This window comes from Neoarius graeffei, chromosome 1 (genome assembly GCF_027579695.1).
Source record: "Neoarius graeffei isolate fNeoGra1 chromosome 1, fNeoGra1.pri, whole genome shotgun sequence".
Taxonomy (NCBI): Eukaryota; Metazoa; Chordata; class Actinopteri; order Siluriformes; family Ariidae; genus Neoarius; species Neoarius graeffei.
Window position 1 is genome coordinate 14,833,064 of NC_083569.1, and position 24,747 is coordinate 14,857,810.

The following is a 24,747-nucleotide window of genomic DNA, read 5'->3' on the forward strand; positions in this document are numbered from 1 at the left end:
CAAAAACTGAAGTTGAACCAAAGGTGGACCTTTCAACAAGATGGTGATCCTAAGCACCCTGGCAAATCTACCAAGGAATGGCTCAAAAAGAAGAAATGGAGGTTTATGGAATGGCCTAGTCAAAGCCCAGATTTGAACCCCATTTAAATATTGTGGGGAGATTTGAAAAGGGTAGTACATGCAACAAAAGCCTCAAACATCTTGCAACTGAAGGAATCTTGCATAGAAGAGTGGTCAACATTTTCAGCAAGCTGATGTCAGAGACTGGTGGACAATTATGTAAAACACCTACAAGAAGTTATTTCTATTAAAGGGGGCAAAAGTAGCTGCTGAAGCCAAAGGTGTACTTACTTTCTCCGCAAAAGAATATTACATCTATTGATATTTTTGTTAAATAAGTTTCCCTACTAATTTTTTAAATTGTTTTATTCAAGTATATCACCTTTATCTGAAGGCACTGTATAAAAGGATGAAATGTTTGCTTGTTTAAAATATGCTTATAAAAGTCTACAATTTCCATGGAATGCACTTATTTTTTCATATTACTATAGTTTTCTGATTACACAGTAACTCTGGATGGCCTTTCTGTTTCTTCATGTGCAGCAGTAAAAGACCTTGGGGTGATCATTGACTCCAGTCTTTCATTTGAAACTCATGTAGATATTATGAAGATAGCCTTTGTTCATCGTAGAAATATCGCCAAGATAAGAAATATTAGGCCACTACACAATGCAGAAAAACTACTTCATGCCTTTGTTACTTCTAGGTTTGATTATTGTAATGCCTTACTGTCTGGATGTTCCAGTAGGTGCATAAACAAGCTTCAGTTAGTCCAAAATGCAGCAGTAAGAGGCCTTACTGGAACTAGAAGATATGACCCCATCACCCCCATCTTATCCTCATTGCAGTGGCTCCCAATCAAATTTCACACTGATTACAAAATACTACTATAGACCTATACAGCACTGAATTATCTTGTGCCACAATACCTGAGCAAACTTCTGGTATTTTATGACCCACCATGCCTACTTAGATCAAAAGGTAGAGTCTATTTGCTATATCAGAGGGCAGAGCCTTATTTACACAGTTAAGTGCCTTCCAAGTATTGTGCGGGACTCGGACACAGTTTCAATGTTTAAGTCTAGGCTGAAAACACATTTGTTTATTCAAGCCTTTTGTTAATAGCTTTTTATTAGATAAAGGAGCAAATCTGGAGAGTTTTTAGGCATAGAGTGTTTTGGTAAACTGGGTTGTATGGATGCTGTCACCCCTCCCCCCAAGGTAAACTGGGTTGTATGGATGCTGTGTCCCCCCCAAACTCAGGCATTCATGCAGGTTTGTTGACAGTGGAGTGGCTGGCTGCTTTATGTCCCAGAGCATCCTCACTGTCTGTGTTACCTTCTGGTTCTCCCTTTTAGTTATGCGGTCATAGTCTTGCTGGAGTCCCTGCTTTCACTCAGCACACAATTAACACTGTTCTTAACCATTAGGTGACAACAGGCATACCTAACAATCTGCGATTTATTTCCCCCCTCCTCTGTTTCTTTCTCTGTCTCTCTTTGAGTAGTGATGCTGTCCTCTTCTGCTCTTCAGACATGCCTGATCCATCCTGATGCCCTACTTCTGGCTGGTGTTCTCATTACTGTATTTCACTCCTGTGGGGGATGGCCCCATATGGACAGTCTAAAGGTACACTTAGAAGATGGTTCTGAACACTAACAGTTTTGCTATGATGCCTTAGGACTACAATCAACATGATAACATTAGGACTGCAGTTGTCATGAACAATCTTGCGCTCTTGTCTCCATCAATGAACAGCTGATAACTTCAACAAAGTAGACTTTTCTATAAAGAATCAGCAACAGATGAAAATGTTCCCAATGCACTATAAAATGAAGCATTTAGATCTTCTACAACTTGTTTTATAGCGCGCACACTATTCAGTTGTCCTAACTTGCCTAGAAACAGGTGACTAAACAGCACTGAATGAGGCTCCAAGGTCAAGTAGCTGGTATTAGAAAATTCTATTTAAAAAGGAACAAACAACTGAATCATCGGATAGTTCTGAGTGTACTGGAGAGTGGAAGTGTGTGTGTGTCTTACTGCTCCATAGATCGGGCTACATCCTGAAAACCAGCAGCTGTAGTATTATTCCGATCCCATGTCACGCTCCTAAAAACATAACAGAATATAATACACAAATATAACTATACAAATACAACTGTACATCAGGAATAAAACATTCGGGCATGTGCTATTATAGGAAAATAATCAATGATGGGGTGAGCTGCTTCGACTTGACACAAGGTGGAAATGTTGATTATTTTCAAATAACACATCTTGATGCCCATTGTTCCTCTTAGACAACAGCATTTTATTTTTTGTTCATTAAAGAGTGCGTGATACTTTTTTTAAATACACACACACACACACACACACACACACACACACACACACACACACACACACACTTACAGTTACACATTTATTGGCGTGGAATGCCAAAACAAGTTAATATTTACATTATAACAGCTATAAATATGAGTGTCTCTTTTTTCCTCTTACTCATTTTTAAATGACCAAAAATGTAGCTTGTGTCAACAAGAAACTGCAAAGCACTCTATCCTCAAGACTTCCCTGTGGCAGAAAACTTGGGGTTACTGAAAAAGCTCTGATGTTGGAGACTCCCAACATTGTGAAATAAATGTCTCTGAACGCTGTCAATAAATACACACTGAAACATGTCATAATGTTTCAAAAGTAAGAAAGCCATATAGTCCATTCAGTAATTTTAAGGATGTGATGGATATTCACATCATGTCTGTCTCTGCTCCCAGCACTGTATTTCAGTATAACTGAAATACATAGAGAGAATAAAAGGGTCTGTTAAAGGAACAACTATTTATAGCTCATCAGTCCAATTCCTCATCAGTCCTCCTCCTGACACACAATGACAGATCTTTATTTTGCTTTGTGTTCAAAAATTTGTTTTGTATTCTGTCTACTAGCTGGCCTCTCCTGCTGTCTCAGCTCTTCTTGTCTAATTAGTCAATTTTGCATTAATGAGTGTATAAGCAGCCCTGAGACTGTTCTTTGTGAATTCTTGCATGTATTTATACTGTAATTCTCAGCTGTGTTACATGATCTCATCTCTTTGTCCTGTCTCTTCTTAGTAAAGTCATAAGGTTCTGATTTCAATTCAATTCAACTCAATTCAGAATCAGAGGATAATTCATTAATTTTTCCAGCATGGGAAAGTCTTCAGGACAGAGCAGTTCGGACTTTGTGATTCCTCGGTGATATGATAAGCTCCATTATTGTTTAGTAAACTTGAATAGAGAGAATAAAAGGGTATGTTAAAGGAACAACTATTTATAGCTGCAATAATGTATTTACCTCCATAAAAGAAGTTAGTTACTATTATCAAATGATAATAGTAACTAACTTCTTTTATGGATGTTCCACAACATTAAATGTAACTATAAATGGAGGAAATGTATGACAAATCATTCTTTAATAATTAAATTCATAAATGTATATACGATATGAGGTTATTGGGAAATAACGCTAACTCTACCTCACATTAGGCCACACCTGGCCACACCACCAGAGGTGAACAGTAATGAAGTACATTTACTTGAATACTGTACTTAAGTACACTTTTTGAGTATCTGTACTTTACTTGAGTATTAATTTTTTGGCAACTTATGACTTTAATTTCACTACATTTGAAAGACAAATATCATACATTTCACTCCACTACATCAAGGTTCTTGTTACTCGTTACTATTACATGAAGTGGCTTTGAAAGTGGATGTTTTTTCTTTTCTTTTCTAAAACGTGATTGGTTTATTCGCAGGTGACACTGAGACAACCTATCAGTAAATCACTAGGGTCATGTCACGTCCATAGACTGGATAAAATCAAGATCAATGATTTCTCCGCAGCATTATTTGACATGATCAGTTGATGGCAGAATGGAAGGAGGCGGTGCTTCTGGGGAATGCATGCACCCACGGCTATAGCTAGAACCCATGTTTCAGTTTTCTGAAAGGAATAAAGAGTTGTTTTGTTTTAAATGTTTGCTTTGTTTGCCTAAAACGGAGCACATCACAGCCTACAAAAACTTGCCGTCTGACCTGCGGAAGCATATTGAGATATGTAAACGTTTTATTCCAAGAGAAAGCTTGCAATGAAGTTTTATGTGCTTTTAGAGCTAGCGATAATGTTGCAATACCTATACAGTCTGGTTAGTCAAATGGGGAACTATGGATTTTCCCGCCAAGTTGCCATAGACTTGTCCACAGCTAACGATAACGCATAGCTAACTTGGACACAGTTAGCGTGTAAAAACGGAGTTATGCTAACATAACATTAACTTATCTGAAGTGCTTTCAGAAATGTTTTAGCATAATCTTGCCAAATAAACAAAATGTAGAAATCTTTCTTTTCTAGTAACGTTAGCTACCCAATATGATTTTGAGTTTGAAAAGAGTTTGCTAGCATGTCAGGTGGAGCTTCACTGACTAGCTAGCTTAACATTAAACCACCATGATTCCACAGGCAGATTCATATGTGCATGAATACACACACTTGCACATGCGCACGTGAGACCTATGAGATGGACAGTATTGAACTAGTCAGTCACAACAAATTGCTGGAACTTTTTTTGATGTCAGATCATGGTCTTGCACTTTTTTTGCCTTGCTTAAAGCAGTGTTGCTGTTGGGCAGTTATTAAGCTCGAGGTGTGGACCTGGGTTTTAAGCAGGTTGGACTGTCATTTTTATTTTCTCAGCAAGCTGCATTTACAGCTATTCCACTGTCTTCCTGATTAACATACATATACATGTGCACACACTGCCAGATCTGGGTCAAAACACTACCGTGCTGCTTTGTGGGGGTGGGGAGGAGTGTTACAATTTTAAAAAAATGAAAATGACAATGGCTCTTTTTCAGTTCAGTTGTGTTTCATTTTGTAACATTCTACCAAGTGATTATTCTACAGGTTCCACAAGCTAGTCAGTAAATCCAGTCGGTTGCTTCAGAGGCATTAAGTTTTGTAAGCGTTGTGGCAATAATATAACGATGCATTGACAGAAAATGGACTTTTAATATTTAAGTATTTTTAAAAGCAAGTACTTCAATACTTTAAGTAAAAAATTTCACTTGTACAACTTTTTTTTTTAAGTACAACTTTCACTTGTATTGGGGTAACATTTGACCAGTGGGATCTGTACTTTGACTTAAGTAATGAAATTGGGTACTTTGTCCACCTCTGCACAACACTATATTATTGATTATTATATCCACATTCACTGGATATGAGCAATCACGCACTCTGATTGGCTACTCTACTACTAGGCTATTAGCTCATATACCGTGAGTAGAGAAAAGCAAAATGGTGGAGCGTTTTGCTGAACCAACCGAGGACGAAATAATAACTCTACTTGAAAAAAAACAAACCCAAAATACACAAAATCAACAAAATATGGAATGAAAGTATTTGATGGAAAGACCATATCTTTTTTAAATATTTTTCAAGAATTATTATTATAGCATTTTTTCACAAATTGCTACTGTAATTTTGCTGGGTTTTTTTAACATTCTTTTTAAGCATCAAAATTTGTTGAATTTTTTTAGTCTGGTTCAAAAGCTCAAAGAAGTTTGAAAATTACAGAACTGAAATGTGCAAGGAAGAATTAAATAAATGTCTAAAGATATTCTATACATCGGCACGACAGCGAGACGGCACTTTCTACAAGAAAAACAACACGAAAGTCAATTCGTGCAGCCATCAGTAGGTTTTTAAGAAGTCTGCCTAAGTGAAAATGATTTTGTAAGACATTTTGTATAAAGTTTGTATTTATCGAAAATGCTCTGTTTCACAAAAATCCAGTGAATATGGATATAATAAAACAATTATTCCACTCAATCTCGTTGTACATGGCTTATAGCCAACTCGGTGCTCCACTCCTCGCCGGCTATCAGCTCATATACGACTCAATTTTGTGGAATAATTCTTAATTATTTCCCTCCAACAACATTTCCCATCATTTCTTAAAAAAAAAAATCCAACTTGAAAATATCTTCACGCCACCACTGGGTCAACATTCAAGGTACATTTATAATTTTTAAAACGTTTAATATTGGAACCAACTTCCTTTTCCACATCATTTTCCGCCATTTTTTAACTTAAAAAAATTGTTTAATCTTCACCAAATTCAGCTCAAATGATCTTCAGACAAATTTACATCAAGCTTATAAGAAGAATTTTTGATAATCAAAACCATTTGCCTGTAACATGCCGACAAATTTGAAAGCAAAGCTGCCAAACAGGAAGTGAGACCATCTCAACAAAGGATCAACATGAAAGTTGAGAACACTTACTGTGAATGCATCCCAAAGGTGCACAAAAAAAAGCCATGTTATTTTAGCACCAGGGGTGCTAAAATGATAAAACGTATGCTATTTACTCTGGAACGATTTGGAATAACTTAATAGCTCATCGAAATATATGCTGTTTTTCTCAATTCAAGAGAACAGAAATTATATGTTTACGATTTATTTTGTTAAGGTATATTATGCTATCAAAACCATATTTCTGTTCATAATATAAATTTTCTGCAAAATTCTATTCATAGTGGAGTTTTGAACCCGACTTCTACCTGAGAGTGGTGTTGATCTGCAAGGCTTTGCTCAACATCCTGGCCCCCGTGTCCTCCAGACCATTGCCACTCAAATCCACTTTCCTGAGACATGCGTTGCTGCCGAGTGCATTCACTAGCACCGTTCCTCGGGATCGCAGTCTGGAGTCAGCCAAGGACAAACTCTGCAGACCCTGGAGACAAAAAGAAAGGGATAAGATTTACTGTTGGAGAAAAAAAAGGGGTGAAAATGGGCACTGGTAATGAAGAAAAGTGTGTGTACAGAATGTGTTCAGCATAGAACAGCATAAACTGAATGAGTTCAGTGCTTATATGCAGTGAGACAAAGTCTTGAAGTAGAGAAAATTAAATAAATGACTTTCAGAGGGAGTCCGAGACAAAAAAGAGAGACAAAGGGATAAATTATTTAGCTGCACTATAATGCACACAACAGACCCCAGACTAAATGCTTGCACAGGAGCAGAAAGGGAAGAAAGTGTGTTTTTGTGTCCAGAGAAACTTCTGTGAGAGTGTATGTGTGTCTCAGGATGCTCACACACTCTTCTTCTTGCACTAACTGCACTAGTTTTTGTATGATTTCATCCAGCAACCTGCAGAGAAAAAGAGAGAGGAAGAGATAAGATGTAATGGATGTTGCATGAGATTAGTAAATACTTTTGAATGTAAGATCAGGGTTTTCAATTTGAGACCCAGCCTATGACAACAATCATGACGACAGCAGAAAGTTTTAAGAGAGCCAGAACTCATCAGAGCGTTTAACGTTGCGGTGTATGAAATCTTTAAACATTTTGCAGTCTGACTTAGAAACCTGATGGACAGGGATGCTTTGTCTCTGAAATGCAGTGTAATGAATGTGGCTTTTAAATCCTTCGAATGTAGAAATGCAGCAAGTGTGTGAACAGTGTCGCTCACTTTGCTGCTTCTTCTGCACATGCACACAAAATCATGCGTCAAGTGGAAACCAGGCACGTCGACTTCCTCTACAACACTGGCTCATATCACACTATATTGGTGTGGCTTGTTTTCCTTTTACCCCACAACACTTTCCACTAGACTGCCAAGTCCAAGGAATATTACTTTGGTTTTAGTCACTCATGCTGCACACGTTACACACTCGTAGAATAAATGTTCAAATGTGACAGTCGTCCTATAACCTAAATGTATACATAATGCTCATTCAGGGCCATTTGCCCCCCAAAATTTGGTAACTCCTGTAATCCTTGACTTGCAAGCGACGTCAAAGCAAAATAGAAACCCGGATGTCGGCAATGTTGGTGGATATACAAATGTGGGGTCAAGCGACATTCCATACAAAACATAGTCACGCATACGCAACTCTCTTTGCTTTTCCACTGCTTTAAGCATTCTTTTAGTTATGCCATATCTTTGTGCTGTATATGGTTGTGGTCACAACAGTACTCGTGACTGTGGCACATTCCAATTTTTTTGAATTCCGTCCGTGATTTGGAAAGAGGGCGAGGAAACTCTGAGGCTTAGTACAGACAGGAGACGAAGGAATCAGGACACTTCGTCCAGTGACCATTTTGTTCAATAGTTAAGACATTTTGTCCAAAGCCTTTTTCATCAAATTATTTTATATTTCAGGTATTCCAGTGTTTGCGAACGAAAGCCCTGCTCGGCACCTAAAGATTTAATATGATCCAGGCGGAAACACAGACATGCAAGTGAGCAGCCTGCAATGACAAGGGAGTTAACTCATCCCCGGGTCAGCAAGTGGCACAGGCCGACGTAGTTACCCCCCTTAGTGCACTCTTTAGTGTCGCAGCGCATGTACTATGGCACTCATTTGCTTTACAAAAATGTGTTTTGCTTCGATCAAATTCCATTGAGAATTCCTCCTTTTTTCGAACAAACAAATACCTGAAACATAAAATAACTGATAGGGCTTTGGACAAAATGTCCTAACTATTGGATGAAAAGGCACTGGACGAAATGACCTGTATTCATACTCGATGGTCGGTAGAAGCGTCTTATCTTCAGAAAAGTCTGACTTTTTTTTAAAAATAATATGGGTCAAAACCACACATATTTACAGTGCCTTGCAAAAGTATTCAGCCCCCTTTGTGTTTGTCCCGTTTTGTCGCATTACAAGCTGGTATTAAAATGGATTTTTGGGGGGTTAGCACCATTTGACTTACACAACATGCCTACCACTTTAAAAGTGCACTTTTTTTTTTATTGTGACACAAACAATAATTAAGATAAAAAAAAACAGAAATCTAGAGTGTGCATAGGAATTCACCCCCCTCAAAGTCAATACTTTGTAGATCCACCTTTTGCTGCAATTACAGCTGCAAGTCTCTTGGAGTATGTCTTTATTAGCTTAGCACATCTAGCCACTGAGATTTTTGCCCATTCCTCAAGGCAAAACTGCTCCAAATCCTTCAAGTTAGATGGGTTGCGTTGGTGGACAGCAATCTTCAAGTTATGCCACAGATTCTCAATTGGATTGAGGTCTGGGCTTTGATTAAGTAATTCTAAGACATTTAAATGTTTCCCTTTAAACCACTCCAGTGTAGCTTTAGCAGTATGTTTTGGGTCATTGTCCTGCTGGACCGTGAACCTTTGTCCCAGTCTGAAATCTCTGGCCAACTCAAACAGGATTTCCTCTAGAATTGCCCTGTATTCAGTGCCATCCATCTTTCCTTCAGTCCTGACCAGCTTTCCTGTTTCTGCAGATGAAAAACATCCCCACAGCATGATGCTGCCACCACGATGCTTCATTGTAGGGATGCTGTTCTCAGGGTGTTGGGTTTGTGCCACACATGGCATTTCCCATGATGGTCAAAAAGTTCAATTTTTGTCTCTTTTGACCAGAGAATCTTCTTTCATGTGTTTGGGGAGTCTGCCACATACTGTTGGGCAAACTCCAAACGTGGTTTCTTTAGCAATGACTTTTTTCTGGCCACTCTTTCATAAAGCCCTGCTCTGTGGAGTGTACAGCTTAAAGTGGTCCTATGGACAGATACTCCCATCTCCACTCTGGATCATTGCAGCTCCTTCAGTGTTATCTTTGGTGTCTTTGTTGCATCTCTGATTAATGCCCTCCTTGCCTTGTCTGTGAGTTCTGGTGGGCGGCCTTCTCTTGTCACGTTTATAGTGGTACCATATTCTTTCCATTTTGCTATAATGGATTTAATGGTGCTCTGTGGGATATTCAAAGTTTGGGATATTTTTTATAACCCAACCCTGATCTATACTTCTCCACAACTTTGTCTCAGACCTGTTTGGAGTGCTCCTTGGTTTTCATGTTGCTTGCTTAGTAGTGTTGCAGAATCAGGGTCCTTCCAGAACAGATTGATTTATACAGACATCATCTGACAGATCATGTGACACTTTGCACACAGGTGGATCTTAATCAACTAATTATGTGACTTATAAAGTGAACTGGCTGGACCAGCTCTTATTTAGGGGTTTCATACAAAAGGGGGTGAATACCTATGCACACCAGATTTCTGTTTTTTTATCTTAATTATTGTTTGTGTCACAATAAAAAAACAAACAATGGGCACCTTTAAAGTGGTAGGCATGTTATGTAAATCAAATGGTGCTAATCCTCCAAAAATCAATTTTAATTCCAGCTTGTAATGCAACAAAACAGGACAAACACCAATGGGGATGAGTACTTTTGCAAGGCACTGCATCTTTGCTCAATCATTCAAATTGTGGTAATACTGAGAAAATTCAGCATTGTTTACAGACACACTTTCAGCAGCTGCCATCCTAGTTGCTTTGTATATCTACCAATGGTGGACGCTCATGACGTAGCACATTTTGATCACATGGTTGCAAGTCATTTCTACCAAATATGAAATCAATTAACATGTCTATAATGAAGCTATTCGTACATTATTTAATTTAATTTTCCTGCTTCTTCTGGGGACTTTTTGACTTTGCTATTGTCTTATTAACAAAAATGCAGTGGAGCTTCTTTTCCACTGAAAAACTAATTGTGCTGCTGAATCATGAGCAGTTAATTTAACAATTTGTTTTTTTTACATAGCAAATGAGAACCGGCTGTTAAAAGGTTAGCCAAGCCGCAAAACAAGTTCTTCAAAGACTCTTAATGCACATCTGAGCCATCTGCTCCATACCTGCCCTTGACACTGAAATTCTTGCCCAGCAGCAGATGCTTGAGGGAGGGGTGACGAGAGAAGGCTGGGATGACCGAGTAAAGATCAGCATCCAAGCCTGAATTGAATTACCAAACACTGAATCAGAATATAGGTTAACACACACAGAGCCATATTCAGAGTTACATCAATATTTATGTGGGGGATGTTACGTGTATTCAGAATCTGGTTATGTACGCAGTTAAGTGGATTTTATAGGATTACGCAAATCACCAGACTGTAGTTCATACCTCCAGTGTTGCCAGATTTTTCTTGAGTGTCTATGACAGAGTTCCTTTTAATAGCATCAAGAGCACTACCTTGAAACATACACACTTTTTTCCACTGGTGTAAAAGCATCAGTGATAGAAAATTGGTAACTGAAGCAGGACAGAGGAAATAGTATTGTTTTTCCTTTGCTGCCAAATGTAATATGGTATAACATAATAATACAAGACATGATTTAAAACAGAAAAATACAACCCCAAATCAGAACAAGTTAAGATGGTATGTTGAAGTTAAAACTGAAAACAACGATTTGTAAATAATCTTTGACCTGTATTGCACTCAAAACAATACCATAATCACATAATTTGATGTTTTATCTCACAAATTTTATTGGGTTTTTTTTTGTTTTGTTTTTTCTTCTCCAAAATAAACAAACACTTATTTCAATTTTGATTCTTGCAACATATTTAAAAAAAAAAAAAGTTGGGACAGTAAAGCATTTACCACTTTATAATGTTGCCATTCCTTCTCACAACACTTGAAATGTGTTTAGGGACTGAAGACACCAAGTGATGAAGTGTTTCAGGTATTATTTTGCCCCATTCTTCCTGTAAACAGGTCTTAAGGTGTGTAACAATATGGGGTCGTTGTTGTCATATTTTTCATTTCAAAATTCACCACATATTATCTATTGGGGACAGGCACCCTCTTCTTCCACAGCCATGCCTTTGTAATGTATACAGAAGGTGGTTTTGCATTATCTTGCTGAAATATCCCTGGAAAAGATGTCGTCTTGAAGGCAGCACGTTTCTCCAAAATCTCAATGTGCTTTGCTGCATTAATGCTCCATCACAGAAGTGTAAGCTGCCTTTGCCAAGGGCACTGACACGACCCCAAACCATGACAGACCCTAGCTTTTGGACTTGTTGCTGGAAACAGTCTGGATGGTCCTTTTTGGATTTGCTCCAAAGCCCACGGTGTCCATTTCTTCCAAAAAAGACCTGGAATCCTGATTTGTCTGACCACAATGCATGTTTCCACTATATGATGGTCCATCCCAGATGCCTCCGAGCCTAGAGAAGTCAACCGGTGCTTCTGGACACAGTTAAAATAAGGCCTCCTTTTTGCACAGAAAAGTTTTAACTGGCATTTGTGGATGTAACTCCACAAACTGTAGTACTTGTCAAAGGTTTGCCAAAGTAATTCTGAGTCCATGTGGTTAGATCAGTGACAGTTCTTGATGCGGTGCCATCTGAGGGACCATAGATTACAGGCATTCAGCTTAGGCTTGTGCCCTTATCCTTAGGGCGGCACGGTGGTGTAGTGGTTAGCACTGTCACCTCACAGCAAGAAGGTTCTAGGTTCAAGCCCAGCGGCCTTTCTGTGTGGAGTTTGCACATTCTCCCCATGTCTGTGTGGGTTTCCTCCGGGTGCTCCGGTTTCCCCCATAGTTCAAAACATGCAGTTAGGTTAACATGGGGCGGCATTGGGCTGAAGTGCCTTCAGCAAGGCACCTAACTTCCAATTGCTCCTCAGGTGCTGTAGCATAGCTTCCCACTGCTCTGGGTACATGTGTGTGCTCATTGCTCACTTGTGTGTGCATCCGTGTGTTCACTGCTTCAGATGGGTTAAATGCAGATGAATTTCACTGTGCTTGAGTGTACATGTGACAAATAAAAGTCAAGTCAAGTCAACTTTATTGTCAAATATGCTATACAGTGGTGCTTGAAAGTTTGTGAACCCTTTAGAATTTTCCATGTTTCTGCATAAATATGACCTAAAACATCATCAGATTTTCACACAAGTCCTAAAAGTAGATAAAGAGAACCCAGTTAAACAAATGAGACAAAAAATATTACACTTGGTCATTTATTTATTGAGGAAAATGATCCAATATTACATATCTGTGAGTGGCAAAAGTATGTGAACCTCTAGGATTAGCAGTTAATTTGAAGGTGAAATTAGTGTGTTTTCAATCAATGGGATGACAATCAGGTGTTAGTGGGCACCCTGTTTTATTTAAAGAACAGGTATTTATTTAAAGAACAGGTCTTTTTCTCTCCTCCTGTGTAAAGTCCACAAGCGGAGGCCATCTGATCTGCTTTAATATCAACAGATCTTCATTTAAGGTACGTGAATCTTTTCATCATGGCACACCTTCAGCCTGTTCAGTGTGCTGAGTGCAGGATGTTTAGTCATTCTTCCTCCGTCACTAGCGATAGCTTTATTAGCTTTACTTGTGATAAGTGCAGATTAGTTAGCTCTCTGACGGAGAAGATTTCAGTGCTAGAAGCGCGTGTCCAGGCTTTAGAGCAGGTTAGTGAGCGTGAGAACAGTGTAGTTTCTGTTAGGGAAAGTCTGGACGCCCTAGGTGGAGTTAGTAATCCCCCAACTCCGGCATTAGAGCCCTTACAGCGGGGCGAATGGGTGACGGCTCGGCGGCATAAGCGTAGAGCCAAAGCTACCGCTGAGGCTCGCCCACGGGAGCACCACTCCTCTCCGCGTCACGTGTCGAACAGGTTTGCTCTCCTTAGTGATGCACCCACTGAGAAACCTGAAAGAGCTCTGGTTATAGGGGACTCTATCATACGGCACGTGAAATTAGCTCAGCCTTTAGGGGCACCAGCAGCTTTAGTCAGGTGTATACCGGGAGCCAGGGCGCCGGACATAGCAGGTAATCTTAGGGTCCTAGGCAAGCACAGGTTCTCAAAGATAGTTATCCATGCAGGAGCTAATGATATACGCCTTCGTCAGTCTGAGGTTACTAAGAGTAACTTTGTAGAGGTGTTTAAATTAGCGAAGGCGATGTCCGATGCTGTAGTATGCTCTGGCCCCATCCCAATGCGGCGTGGCGATGTAGCTTACAGCAGGTTATGGTCGCTGAACTGCTGGCTGTCCAGGTGGTGCTCTGAAAACAGTGTGGGCTTTATAGATAATTGGGCTAATTTTGAGGGCACTGCTGGCCTGTTAGGGCGGGACGGTATCCATCCCACTCGGGAAGGTGCTGCTCTCATTTCCTGCAGCATAGGTCATAGTCTCAGAACAGGCCTAGTTAATTTCTGACAATCCAGAGCCAAGGCCAGGGAGCAGACGAACAGGCTAAACCGACTGTCTGCTAGCTGCACAGAGTCGTCACTCAGGGCCCACTACATCGAGACTGTGTCTGTTCCCCGAGCTCAACAAAAAGGTAGAAATTTTCAGAGAGTTTGTTCCAGTAACCTAATCAATATGAAATTAGATCAGACTGACTGTACAGCTGCTGCCAGCACCTTTGATCTAAAGGTGGGGCTATTAAATATTAGATCTCTTACATCTAAACCGCTAATGGTTAATGAACTCATTACTGATCAGGAGTTTAATGTACTGTGTTTAACAGAAACATGGATTAAGCCAAATGAATATATAGCATTAAATGAAGCGAGTCCTCCTGGATACAGTTATATACACCAGCCTCGTCTAACTGGCAGAGGAGGAGGCGTCGCGGTTATTAATAACGATTATCTAGGTGTAACACACAAACCTGGTTATAAATTTAATACATTTGAAGTTCTTCATACTCATATAATGTATGTAGCCTCGAAAAATAAGTCTACCCAGTTAATTCCATTGCTTATTATTTACAGGCCCCCGGGGCCATATTCTGAGTTTCTTTCTGAATTTGTAGATTTTATCTCAGATTTGGTTATTTCCTTAGACAAAGCTTTAGTTGTCGGAGATTTTAATATTCACTTCGATAACCCAGAAGACCCTTTAAAAACAGCGTTTGTGTCCATCTTAGATTCAGTCGGGATTAAGCAGAATGTCATAGGACCGACCCATAATGGTGGTCACACCCTTGATCTAATACTAACATTCAGATTAAACGTAGACAATATAGTCATACTTCCACAGTCTGAACTTATCTCAGATCATTGTCTCATCTCATTCAAAATATGTCTGAGTAATAATATATGCACCTCACCACGCTACTGTATTAAACGTACTTTCACGTCAACTACTGCACAGAGCTTTATAAATGATCTCCCAGAGCTGTCAACTTTGATTGGGTCACTGTCAGCCCCTGCAGAACTTGATCAGGCAACTGAATGCTTAGAGTCAACATTCCGCCATACTTTAGATAATGTAGCTCCTCTAAAAAGGAAAATGGTCAGAGACAAAAAAATTAGCACCCTGGTATAATGATGACACTCGCACATTAAAACAGACCACTCGAAAATTGGAACGTAAATGGCGTCAAACAAAATTGGTAGTGTTCAAATTAGCTTGGAAGGAGAGCTTCCTGAAGTATAGAAAAGCTCTTAGTGCTGCGAGATCAACATATTTCTCCTCCCTAATAGAAGATAACAAAAATAATCCTAGATTCCTATTTAATACTGTAGCAAAATTAACCAGGAATAAGTCCACTATCAACACATGCACACCTGCAGTATGTAGTAGCAACGACTTCATGAATTTTTTTAATGACAAAATTGAGAATATCCGACAAAAAATTCAAACTACTAATTTAAGGTTAGACAATGAAAGTGACCTTGTAGTTAACAATATAACTGTATCAGACCATCAGTTAGAATGTTTTACTCCCCTAAAAGAAACTGAATTACTTTCATTAATCTCTACATCAAAAGCCTCAACTTGCGTACTAGATCCCTTACCGACACATCTATTCAAACAGATAATGCCTGGAGTAATTGAACCGCTTCTAAAAATAATAAATTCTTCTCTTATGATTGGCTATGTACCCAAATCCTTTAAACTAGCAGTTATCAAACCCCTGATTAAAAAACCTGACCTTGATCCCTGTCAGCTGTCCAATTATCGGCCAATATCAAACCTCCCCTTTATCTCCAAGATCCTTGAAAAAGCTGTGGCACAGCAGTTATGCTCATATTTACATAGGAATAACATCCATGAAATGTATCAGTCAGGATTTAGACCTCATCATAGCACAGAGACAGCACTGGTTAAAGTAGTAAACGACCTACTGTTGGCGTCTGATCAGGGCTGTGTCTCGCTACTTGTGTTGCTTGACCTTAGTGCAGCATTTGATACCATTGATCATTCCATTCTTCTGGATAGACTAGAAAATGTTGTGGGAGTTAAGGGAATGGCTCTCTCCTGGCTCAGGTCTTATCTAACTGATCGTTATCAGTATGTTGATATAAATGGTGATATTTCTAGACGTACCGAGGTAAAGTTTGGTGTTCCACAAGGTTCTGTCTTGGGTCCACTGCTTTTTTCTCTATATATGTTACCTCTGGGCGATATTATTCGTAAACATTGTATTAGTTTCCACTGTTATGCTGATGACACACAGTTGTATGTCTCTGTAAAACCTGATGAGAGACACCAGCTTAATAGAATTGAGGAATGTGTTAAGGACATTAGACACTGGATGCTTATAAATTTCCTTCTGCTTAACTCTGACAAGACTGAAGTACTTGTGCTAGGACCACATACAGCTAGAAATAAGTTTTCTGATTACACAGTGACTCTGGATGGCCTTTCTGTTTCTTCACGTGCAGCAGTAAAAGACCTCGGAGTGATTATTGACCCCAGGCTTTCATTCGAAACTCACATTGATAACATCACCCGGATAGCTTTCTTTCATCTCAGAAATATTGCAAAGATAAGAAATTTAATGTCATTGCATGATGCAGAAGAACTAGTCCATGCTTTCGTTACCTCCAGGTTGGATTATTGTAATGCCTTACTGTCTGGATGTTCCAATAAGTGCATAAACAAGCTCCAGTTAGTTCAAAATGCCGCAGCAAGAGTCCTTACTAGAACTAGAAAATATGACCACATCACGCCTGTCTTATCCACACTGCATTGGCTCCCAATCAAATTTCGTATTGATTATAAAATACTACTATTGACCTTTAAAGCACTAAATGGTCTCGCACCACAGTACCTGAGTGAACTTCTGCTCCTCTATGACCCGCCACGCCTACTTAGATCAAAAGGTGCAGGCTATCTGCTGGTACCTCGTATAGTGAAGGCTACATCAGGGGGCAGAGCCTTTTCTTACAAAGCCCCACTGTTATGGAACAGCCTTCCAAGTAATGTTCGGGAATCAGACACAGTCTCAGCATTTAAGTCTAGGCTGAAAACATATCTGTTTAGTCAAGCCTTTTGTTAATGGTGTTTATGAGGTAAAGGAGTAGATCTAGAGGGTCCTCAGACCTAGAGTGTTTTGGTAAACTGGGATGTATGGATGCTGTCAGTCCCCACTCGCTTGCTCACTCGAGTTTGTTGACGGTGTAGTGGCTGGCTGCTTTATGTCCCGGGGCTCCCTCATGCCTGTGTTACCTTCTGGCTCTCTCCTTTTAGTTATGCTGTCATAGTTAGTTGCCGGAGTCCCTGCTTGTACTCGGTGCAATATGTATACTGTTCCTACTTATTCAGGTGACATTGGGCATACCTAACCACCTGTGTTTTCTTTCTCTCCGCCCCACCCCAAATCTGTCCCTCTGAGTTACATGGAGTCAACAGGAAATCTTTTGGTGGAGATGGTGGGGACCTCGACTGGCTATCGTAGCCTGCAGGGAATCGGCCGTCAGACATTCTGTCGCATGTCCCAGACCTGGTGAAATGTAACTGAATTGTCTTGGCCAGCCCTAAGGGTCCCATCTGCATCTCATCATTGCTGAGGAGTGTGCTCCCATCACCCAATCAAGCATCCAGCCAGAGCAGGTCATGATATATTTTTTACCATATTAACATGCCATTGTGTGTTATGCCTGATGTAAAGACTCTCGTCTCTGCGAGCCAACCACACAGATTTAATACTTGTCATTTTTAGGGCATACCTAACAACGTGTTTTCTTTCTCTCTCTCCCCCCCCCCATCTGTCCCTCTGAGTTACATGTTGATCCTGGGATTGAGATGCTGGCCTCTTCTGCCCCTCGGACCTGCTTGATCCATCCTGGTGCCCTGTGTCTGGTCGGAGTTTTATCGCCCCACTCCTGTGAAGGACGGCCCCATGAGGACAGTTGAGGGTTATACCTGTTAAAACTGTTAATATTATAGTCAGGCTGTCTGTTGTTGCCCAAATGAGGATGGGTTCCCTTTTGAGTCTGGTTCCTCTCGAGGTTTCTTCCTCATGTCGTCTGAGGGAGTTTTTCCTTGCCACTGTCGCCACAGGCTTGCTCATTGGGGATAGATTAGGGATAAAATTAGCTCATGTTTTAAGTCGTTCAAATTCTGTAAAGCTGCTTTGCGACAATGTTTATTGTTAAAAGCGATGTACAAATAAACTTGATGATGATCTATCAAAGTCTGATCTTCACAACACATGTTTGTGGAAGTGTATCATGGCACGAACAAAGGAGATTTCTGAGGACTTCAGAAAAAGCGTTGTTGATGCTCATCAGGCTGGAAAAGGTTACAAAACCATCTCTAAAGAGTTTGGACTCCACCAATCCAGTCAGACAGATTGTGTACAAATGGAGGAAATTCAAGACCATTGTTACCCTCCCCAGAAGTGGTCAACCAACAAAGATCACTCCAAGAGCAAGGCGTGTAATAGTCAGCGAGGTCACAAAGGATCCCAGGGTAACTTCTAAGCAACTGAAGGCCTCTCTCACATTGGCTAATGTTAATGTTCATGAGTCCACCATCAGGAGAACACTGAACAACAATGGTGTGCATGGCAGGGCTGCAAGGAGAAAGCCACTGCTCTCCAAAAAGAACATTGCTGCTCATCTGCAGTTTGCTAAAGATCACGTGGACAAGCCAGAAGGCTATTGGAAAAATGTTTTGTGGACGGATGAGACCAAAATAGAACTTTTTGGTTTAAATGAGAAGCGTTATGTTTGGAGAAAGGAAAACACTGCATTCCAGCAAAACAACCTTATTCCATCTGTGAAACATGGTGGTGGTAGTATCATGGTTTGGGCCTGTTTTGCTGCATCTGGGCCAGGACGGCTTGCCATCATTGATGGAACAATGAATTCTGAATTATACCAGCGAATTCTAAAGGAAAATGTCAGGACATCTGTCCATGAACTGAATCTCAAGAGAAGGTGGGTCATGCAGCAAGACAACGACCCTAAGCACACAAGTCGTTCTACCAAAGAATGGTTAAAGAAGAATAAAGTTAATGTTTTGGAATGGCCAAGTCAAAGTCCTGACCTTAATCCAATCGAAATGAAATCGAAATGCTCGAAATTAATCCAATCGAAATGCTCGCTGAAGCGAGCAGTTCATGTGAGGAAACCCACCAACATCCCAGAATTGAAGCTGTTCTGTACGGAGGAATGGGCTAAAATTCCTCCAAGCCAGTGTGCGGGACTGATCAACAGTTACCGGAAACATTTATTTGCAGTTATTGCTGCACAAGGGGGTCACACCAGATACTGACAGCAAAGGTTCTCATACTTTTGCCACTCACAGATATGTAATATTGGATCATTTTCCTCAATAAATACATGGCCAAGTATAATATTTTTGTCTCATTTGTTTAACTGGGTTCTCTTTATCTACTTTTAGGACTTGTGTGAAAATCTGATGATGTTTTAGGTCATATTTATGCAGAAATATAGAAAATTCTAAAGGGTTCACAAACTTTCAAGCACCACTGTACATGCTCGACATACAGCACAGATGAAATTTCAGTCCTCTCTGACCCATGGTGCAAACAGGCAATGCAATAAATAAAAACAGAATAACTGAAAAAGCAAACAATATAAACAGTATAAACACTCTAGATAAGAACTAGACATAGACTAAACACTCATAAGCAGACAATATAAACAGTAAAAACACTCTAGATAAGAACTAGACAGACTAAACACTCAAACAAACGATAAACAGTATAAACACTCTAGATAAGAACTAGACATAGACTAAAAACACACACACACGTAAATTGGTGCAAATAAACAGTCAAGGGCACTTGAGGTATAGCAGGTAAACATGAAATAAGCAGTATAAACAATAAACTAATGGCTGTTAAGGTGAGGTAGTGCGGAATAGTGCAAATGAGCGAGATAAAGTGAAATGTGCAGGCCCTGAGTTCAGTGTGTTAATGAACGTTGAGAGTATGCATGTATGTATGTATGTATGTATGTATGCGTGTGTATATATATGTGTTGAGGGGGGAACTGTAAGGGTGACATGTCAGATGCTGAAGGGGGGGGGGAGTGCGAGCAGAATCTGTGGCAGAGGGCAGAGGGGAGAGGAGAGGCAGAACAGGGAGGGAGTTGAGCCTTCTGACCGCCTGGTGAAAGAAACTGTTCTTGAGCCTGCTGGTTTTGGCCCGGAGACTCCGCAATCTCCTCCCCGATGGCAGCAGACTGAAGAGGCTGTGAGATGGGTGGGTGGGGTCACCTGCAATCCTGATGGCTTTGTGGGTGAGGCGGGAGTTATAAATATCCATTAGAGAAGGGAGAGAGACACCAATGATCCTCTCAGCTGCTCTCACGATGCGCTGCAGAGTCTTGCAGCAGGACACGGTGCAGGTGCTGTACCACACAGTGATGCAGCTGGTCAGGATGTTCTCGATGGTGCCTCTGTAGAATGTGTGCATGATGGGGGCCGGGACTCTTGCTCTCCTCAGTTTGCGGAGGAAGTACAGACGCTGTTGGGCTTTTTTGGTCAGTGATGCAGTGTTGTTGCTCCAGGACAGATCTTCAGAGATGTGCACACCCAGAAACTTGGTGCTGCTCACCCTCTCCACTGCAGCACCGTCGATAGATAGTGGAGCATGCTGGGTGTGCGCTCTCCTGAAGTCCACAACAATCTCCTTCGTCTTCTCCATGTTCAGGCGGAGATTGTTGTCCTTGCACCACATGGCCAAGCGGCTCACCTCACTCCTGTAGATTGTCTCATTGCCATTGTTGATGAGACCCACCACAGTCGTGTCATCCGCAAACTTAATGAAGAGATTAGAGTTGGATGTTGGTGTGCAGTCGTGGGTCAGTGTTAAGTTCCCCGCGGCAAATAGGGGATGGGGGAAGCAACAAAGATAAACCAAAAAGACCCGGGAGGAAAAAGAGGACAAGGAGGAGGACTCAGGGCCGAAATGGAAACTGTTTTTATTCACAAAAAATAGGAAAAAAAACAACTAAAGTCACTGGTCTCCAAACAAAGGAAAAACAAACAAGAGCCAGGTTTTCTCACCAAAACTACAATAAACAAACCACAACTAAACAGTTCCGGGATTACGCATGCTCCTTTCCCCTTAAAGGAGCAGCACACTCTCGCTAGATGCAGCTCACAACTCTCTCTCCTAACTGTCACCGCCACAGCCCACCGGCTCACACACCCTCTCGAAAGGCGTCTCCCTCTCGCTTTTAACATGGCCCCTCAATGAGGTGAATGGGAACAGCTGCATATAAGAGGAAGGGGCGTCTACCTGAGAGAGAGAGAGGAAAAAAAAACACACACACACGCACCCACACATAACCACATACACGACCCCTGGCACCAGGGTCGTAACACCCCCACCCATAAAAAACAAACCCCAGTTTGTTTAGGAAAGTGGTAGGGAATACCAGTTTACAGTTTAATTTCTTACCTCACCCACGGCAGAGAGCGTCAGCTACTACATTATCAACCCCTTTTTTGTGTTTAATCTCAATGTTATACCCCTGCACCAACAAAGACCAACGCATCTACCGTTGGTTATGGTTGTACATCTGGGCCAGAAACACAAGGGGATTATGGTCAGTGTACACGGTCACTGGGAGTGTACTTGAGCCTACATAGACCTTGAAGTGCTGCAAAGCGAGTAACATGGCTAGGGTTTCCTTCTCAATGGTGGAGTAGTTCAGCTGATAGAGTTTGAATTTTGCAGAAAAGAAACACACTGGGTGAGGAACCCCGCTACCATCACTCTGGAGCAATACCGCACCGGCCCCGGACGCACTAGCATCGACTTCTAGCTGGAAGGGAAGAGAAAAGTTAGGCGCAACAAGTACAGGGGCACTACACGAGAGATTTAGCCACTTCGAAAGCATGCTGACACTCTGTGGTCCACACAAAAGGGACGTTCGGGCTACACAGAGCAGTAAGAGGGGTGACTACAACAGAGAAATTTTTTACAGAAGCACCGATAACAGCCTGTCATGCCCAAAAAACGGCGCAGCTCACGCCTGGTGGTGGGAACTGGGTAGGCTACCACAGCCGTGATTTTAGCCTCCACCGGTTGGACCTGCCCCTGCCCCACCTGTTTACCCAGATAGGTGACGGTAGCCTTGCAAAATTCACACTTGGCAAGATTGAGAGTTAAATTCGCATCCGCCAGCCGCTGAAATACTGTCCTCAAGGTGGACAGGTGGCTCAACCACTTACTAGAATACACCACCACATCATCGAGATACACATTACACTGTGGAACATCACCCAATACTTGGTGCATTAAGCGGTGGAAAGTAGCGGGCGCATTCTTTAACCCAAATGCCATGACTGTGTACTGCATGAAGTGGTCGGGGGTCACAAAAGCCGAGATGTTGGACACTCGGGGTGTTAGCGGGACCTGCCAGTACCCTTTTAAGAGATCTAACTTGGTGATGTAAGTGGCCGGACCAATACTGTCCACGCAGTCATCAATACGGGGCAAAGGGAAACTATCTGATACCGTGACCGCATTTACCTTCCTAAAATCAGTACAAAAACGGGGCATTCCATCAGCTTTTGGCACTAACAAACACGGGGAACTCCAGGGGCTGCGACTAGGCTTAGCGAAACCATTTTCCACCAAGTACTCCACCTCAGTCTTCATTAGCTGATGCTTATCTACTGAGCATCGATAGGCATGTTGCTTAATAGGAGCAGCCCCCCCCATGTCAATATCATGCTGCAATACCTTGGTACAAGACGGCACATCCCCAAGCAAGGTGGGAAAGGACTGAAACAAGCTTAGAATTTCATATCGCTGTTCGGCTGGGAGGTAAGAAAGACGGGAGTCAGCATCTGACAGAAACTCAGAATTTGTTAATTTACCACTCTGTTGGCCACCAGAGGGCACATTGAGTCCGTCATCCTCTGGTACCTCAGCACACACCAGGGAAACCGGCTGCCCAGCGCTGCCCCGCAACTGAGACGGTTCTCTGGGAAAATAAGGTTTCAACATGTTTACATGACACAGTCGTGTTTTATGTCTACGTTCAGGGATGTGGATGATATAATCCGTGTCTGATGCCCTTTTATCTATCATATATGGACCCAGAAACTGGGTGGTGAGAGCAGAACCAGGCACCGGTAGCAACACAAGCACTTGATCACCAGGGTGGAATTGGCGCACCACCGCCTTACGGTCATACTGCTTCTTCATATCCTCCTGGGAAGTGGAGAGGTCTTCCCTCGCCAGCGAAGTGGCACTATGTAATCGGGCTCTACACTGTGACACAAAATCTAAAACATTGGTTTTAGGAGGGGAACGGGTCATGAACTGGTCCTGCAACACTTTTAAGGGGCCACGTATATTGTGGCCAAACACCAGCTCCGACGGACTAAACCCAAGTGACTCCTGCTTAACATCACGGATAGCAAAGAGCATAAATGGCAGCCCCTCATCCCAATCTTTCCTGGACTCATAGCAATATTTCTGCAACATTGATTTTAGGGTTTGATGCCATCGCTCCAACGCACCCTGTGATTCTGGTTGGTAAGCGCTACGTACAGAATGGGAAATCCCCAAGGATTGCAGGGCCTGTCGGAACGCTTTTGACATAAAATTTGTGCCTTGATCTGTCTGCACGATATGTGGAAGGCCAAAAATGGTGAAGAACTTTAGGAGGGCTTTACTCACCACCGATGCAGTAATTTTCCGAAGGGGAATGGCTTCAGGAAAACGAGTCGCGACACACATCACCGTCAATAGGAACTGGTTACCGGATTTAGTTTTGGGTAGGGGACCCACACAGTCTACAATAACATGCTCGAATGGCGTGCCAAAAGCGGGAATGGGACACAGCGGGGCTGGAGGAACTTTTTGATTTGGTTTACCAGTTATCTGGCATGTGTGACACGTTCGGCAAAAACGAGCTACGTCCGCTTTCATTCCGGGCCAATAGAAATGTTTTAGGACCCGATCATACGTTTTAGTCACCCCCAGATGACCGGACCACAGATGTTCATGGGCCAACAACAACACATGCTGCCTACAACCCTCCGGAATCACTATTTGATGGACCGACCCCCAATCCTCATCCACCCCTCCCGGTCGCGGAACCCACCGCTGCACCAACAAGCCATCATCTAGTAAGTACAATGATTTTCTTTTATTTCTGTGATTACTATCACCAACAGCAGCAAAACACTTTTTCAGAGAGGGGTCAGCCTTCTGGGCTTTTATAAGGGTGTCCCGATTTAGTGGCAGGGTGACATCAGGAGCAGTAACTGTCTCCACTACTTCTGTCAACTCAACAGAAGGGGGCAGCTTGTCCTCAAACAGGGCGGTACCGAACAGAGAGTCAGACAGATTCACTTCCTTACCTTGCTTACGGGCCTGAGCTCTGGTCAAAACACTGATGCCGAACACATCTGGGTGCTTTTCAGCTAAGACATCAGGCTCATGAACAGAGATAGGGACACTCACGACTTCTGGAGGAGGGTAAACTTTCCCATCCGCTAAATCATTTCCCATAATGAATTCAACACCGGGGCGGCATGGTGGTGTAGTGGTTAGCGCTGTCGCCTCACAGCAAGAAGGTCCTGGGTTCGAGCCCCGGGGCCGGCGAGGGCCTTTCTGTGCGGAGTTTGCATGTTCTCCCC

The 24,747-nt window shown here is 41.8% G+C and overlaps 2 protein-coding genes across 3 annotated transcripts in view; one reads left to right on the forward strand and one right to left on the reverse strand.

Moving 5' to 3' along the window:
• Window positions 1–24,747, reverse strand: part of carmil3 (capping protein regulator and myosin 1 linker 3) — a 176,091-nt gene that overhangs the window by 34,781 nt on the left and 116,563 nt on the right. For both annotated transcript variants that reach the window (XM_060929877.1, XM_060929887.1), the window contains exons 19-22: window positions 10,783–10,879; window positions 7,203–7,257; window positions 6,668–6,840; window positions 2,104–2,172 (exon numbers count right to left, since the gene is read on the reverse strand). In XM_060929877.1, the coding sequence (XP_060785860.1) occupies window positions 2,104–2,172; window positions 6,668–6,840; window positions 7,203–7,257; window positions 10,783–10,879 (394 nt within the window). The remainder of the gene's footprint in view (window positions 1–2,103; window positions 2,173–6,667; window positions 6,841–7,202; window positions 7,258–10,782; window positions 10,880–24,747) is intronic.
• On the forward strand, window positions 13,146–14,248 carry LOC132886785 (uncharacterized). Its single transcript, XM_060921853.1, has one exon. The coding sequence runs from the start codon at window positions 13,177–13,179 to the stop codon at window positions 14,089–14,091; it is 915 nt and encodes a 304-aa protein (XP_060777836.1). The 5' UTR covers window positions 13,146–13,176; the 3' UTR covers window positions 14,092–14,248.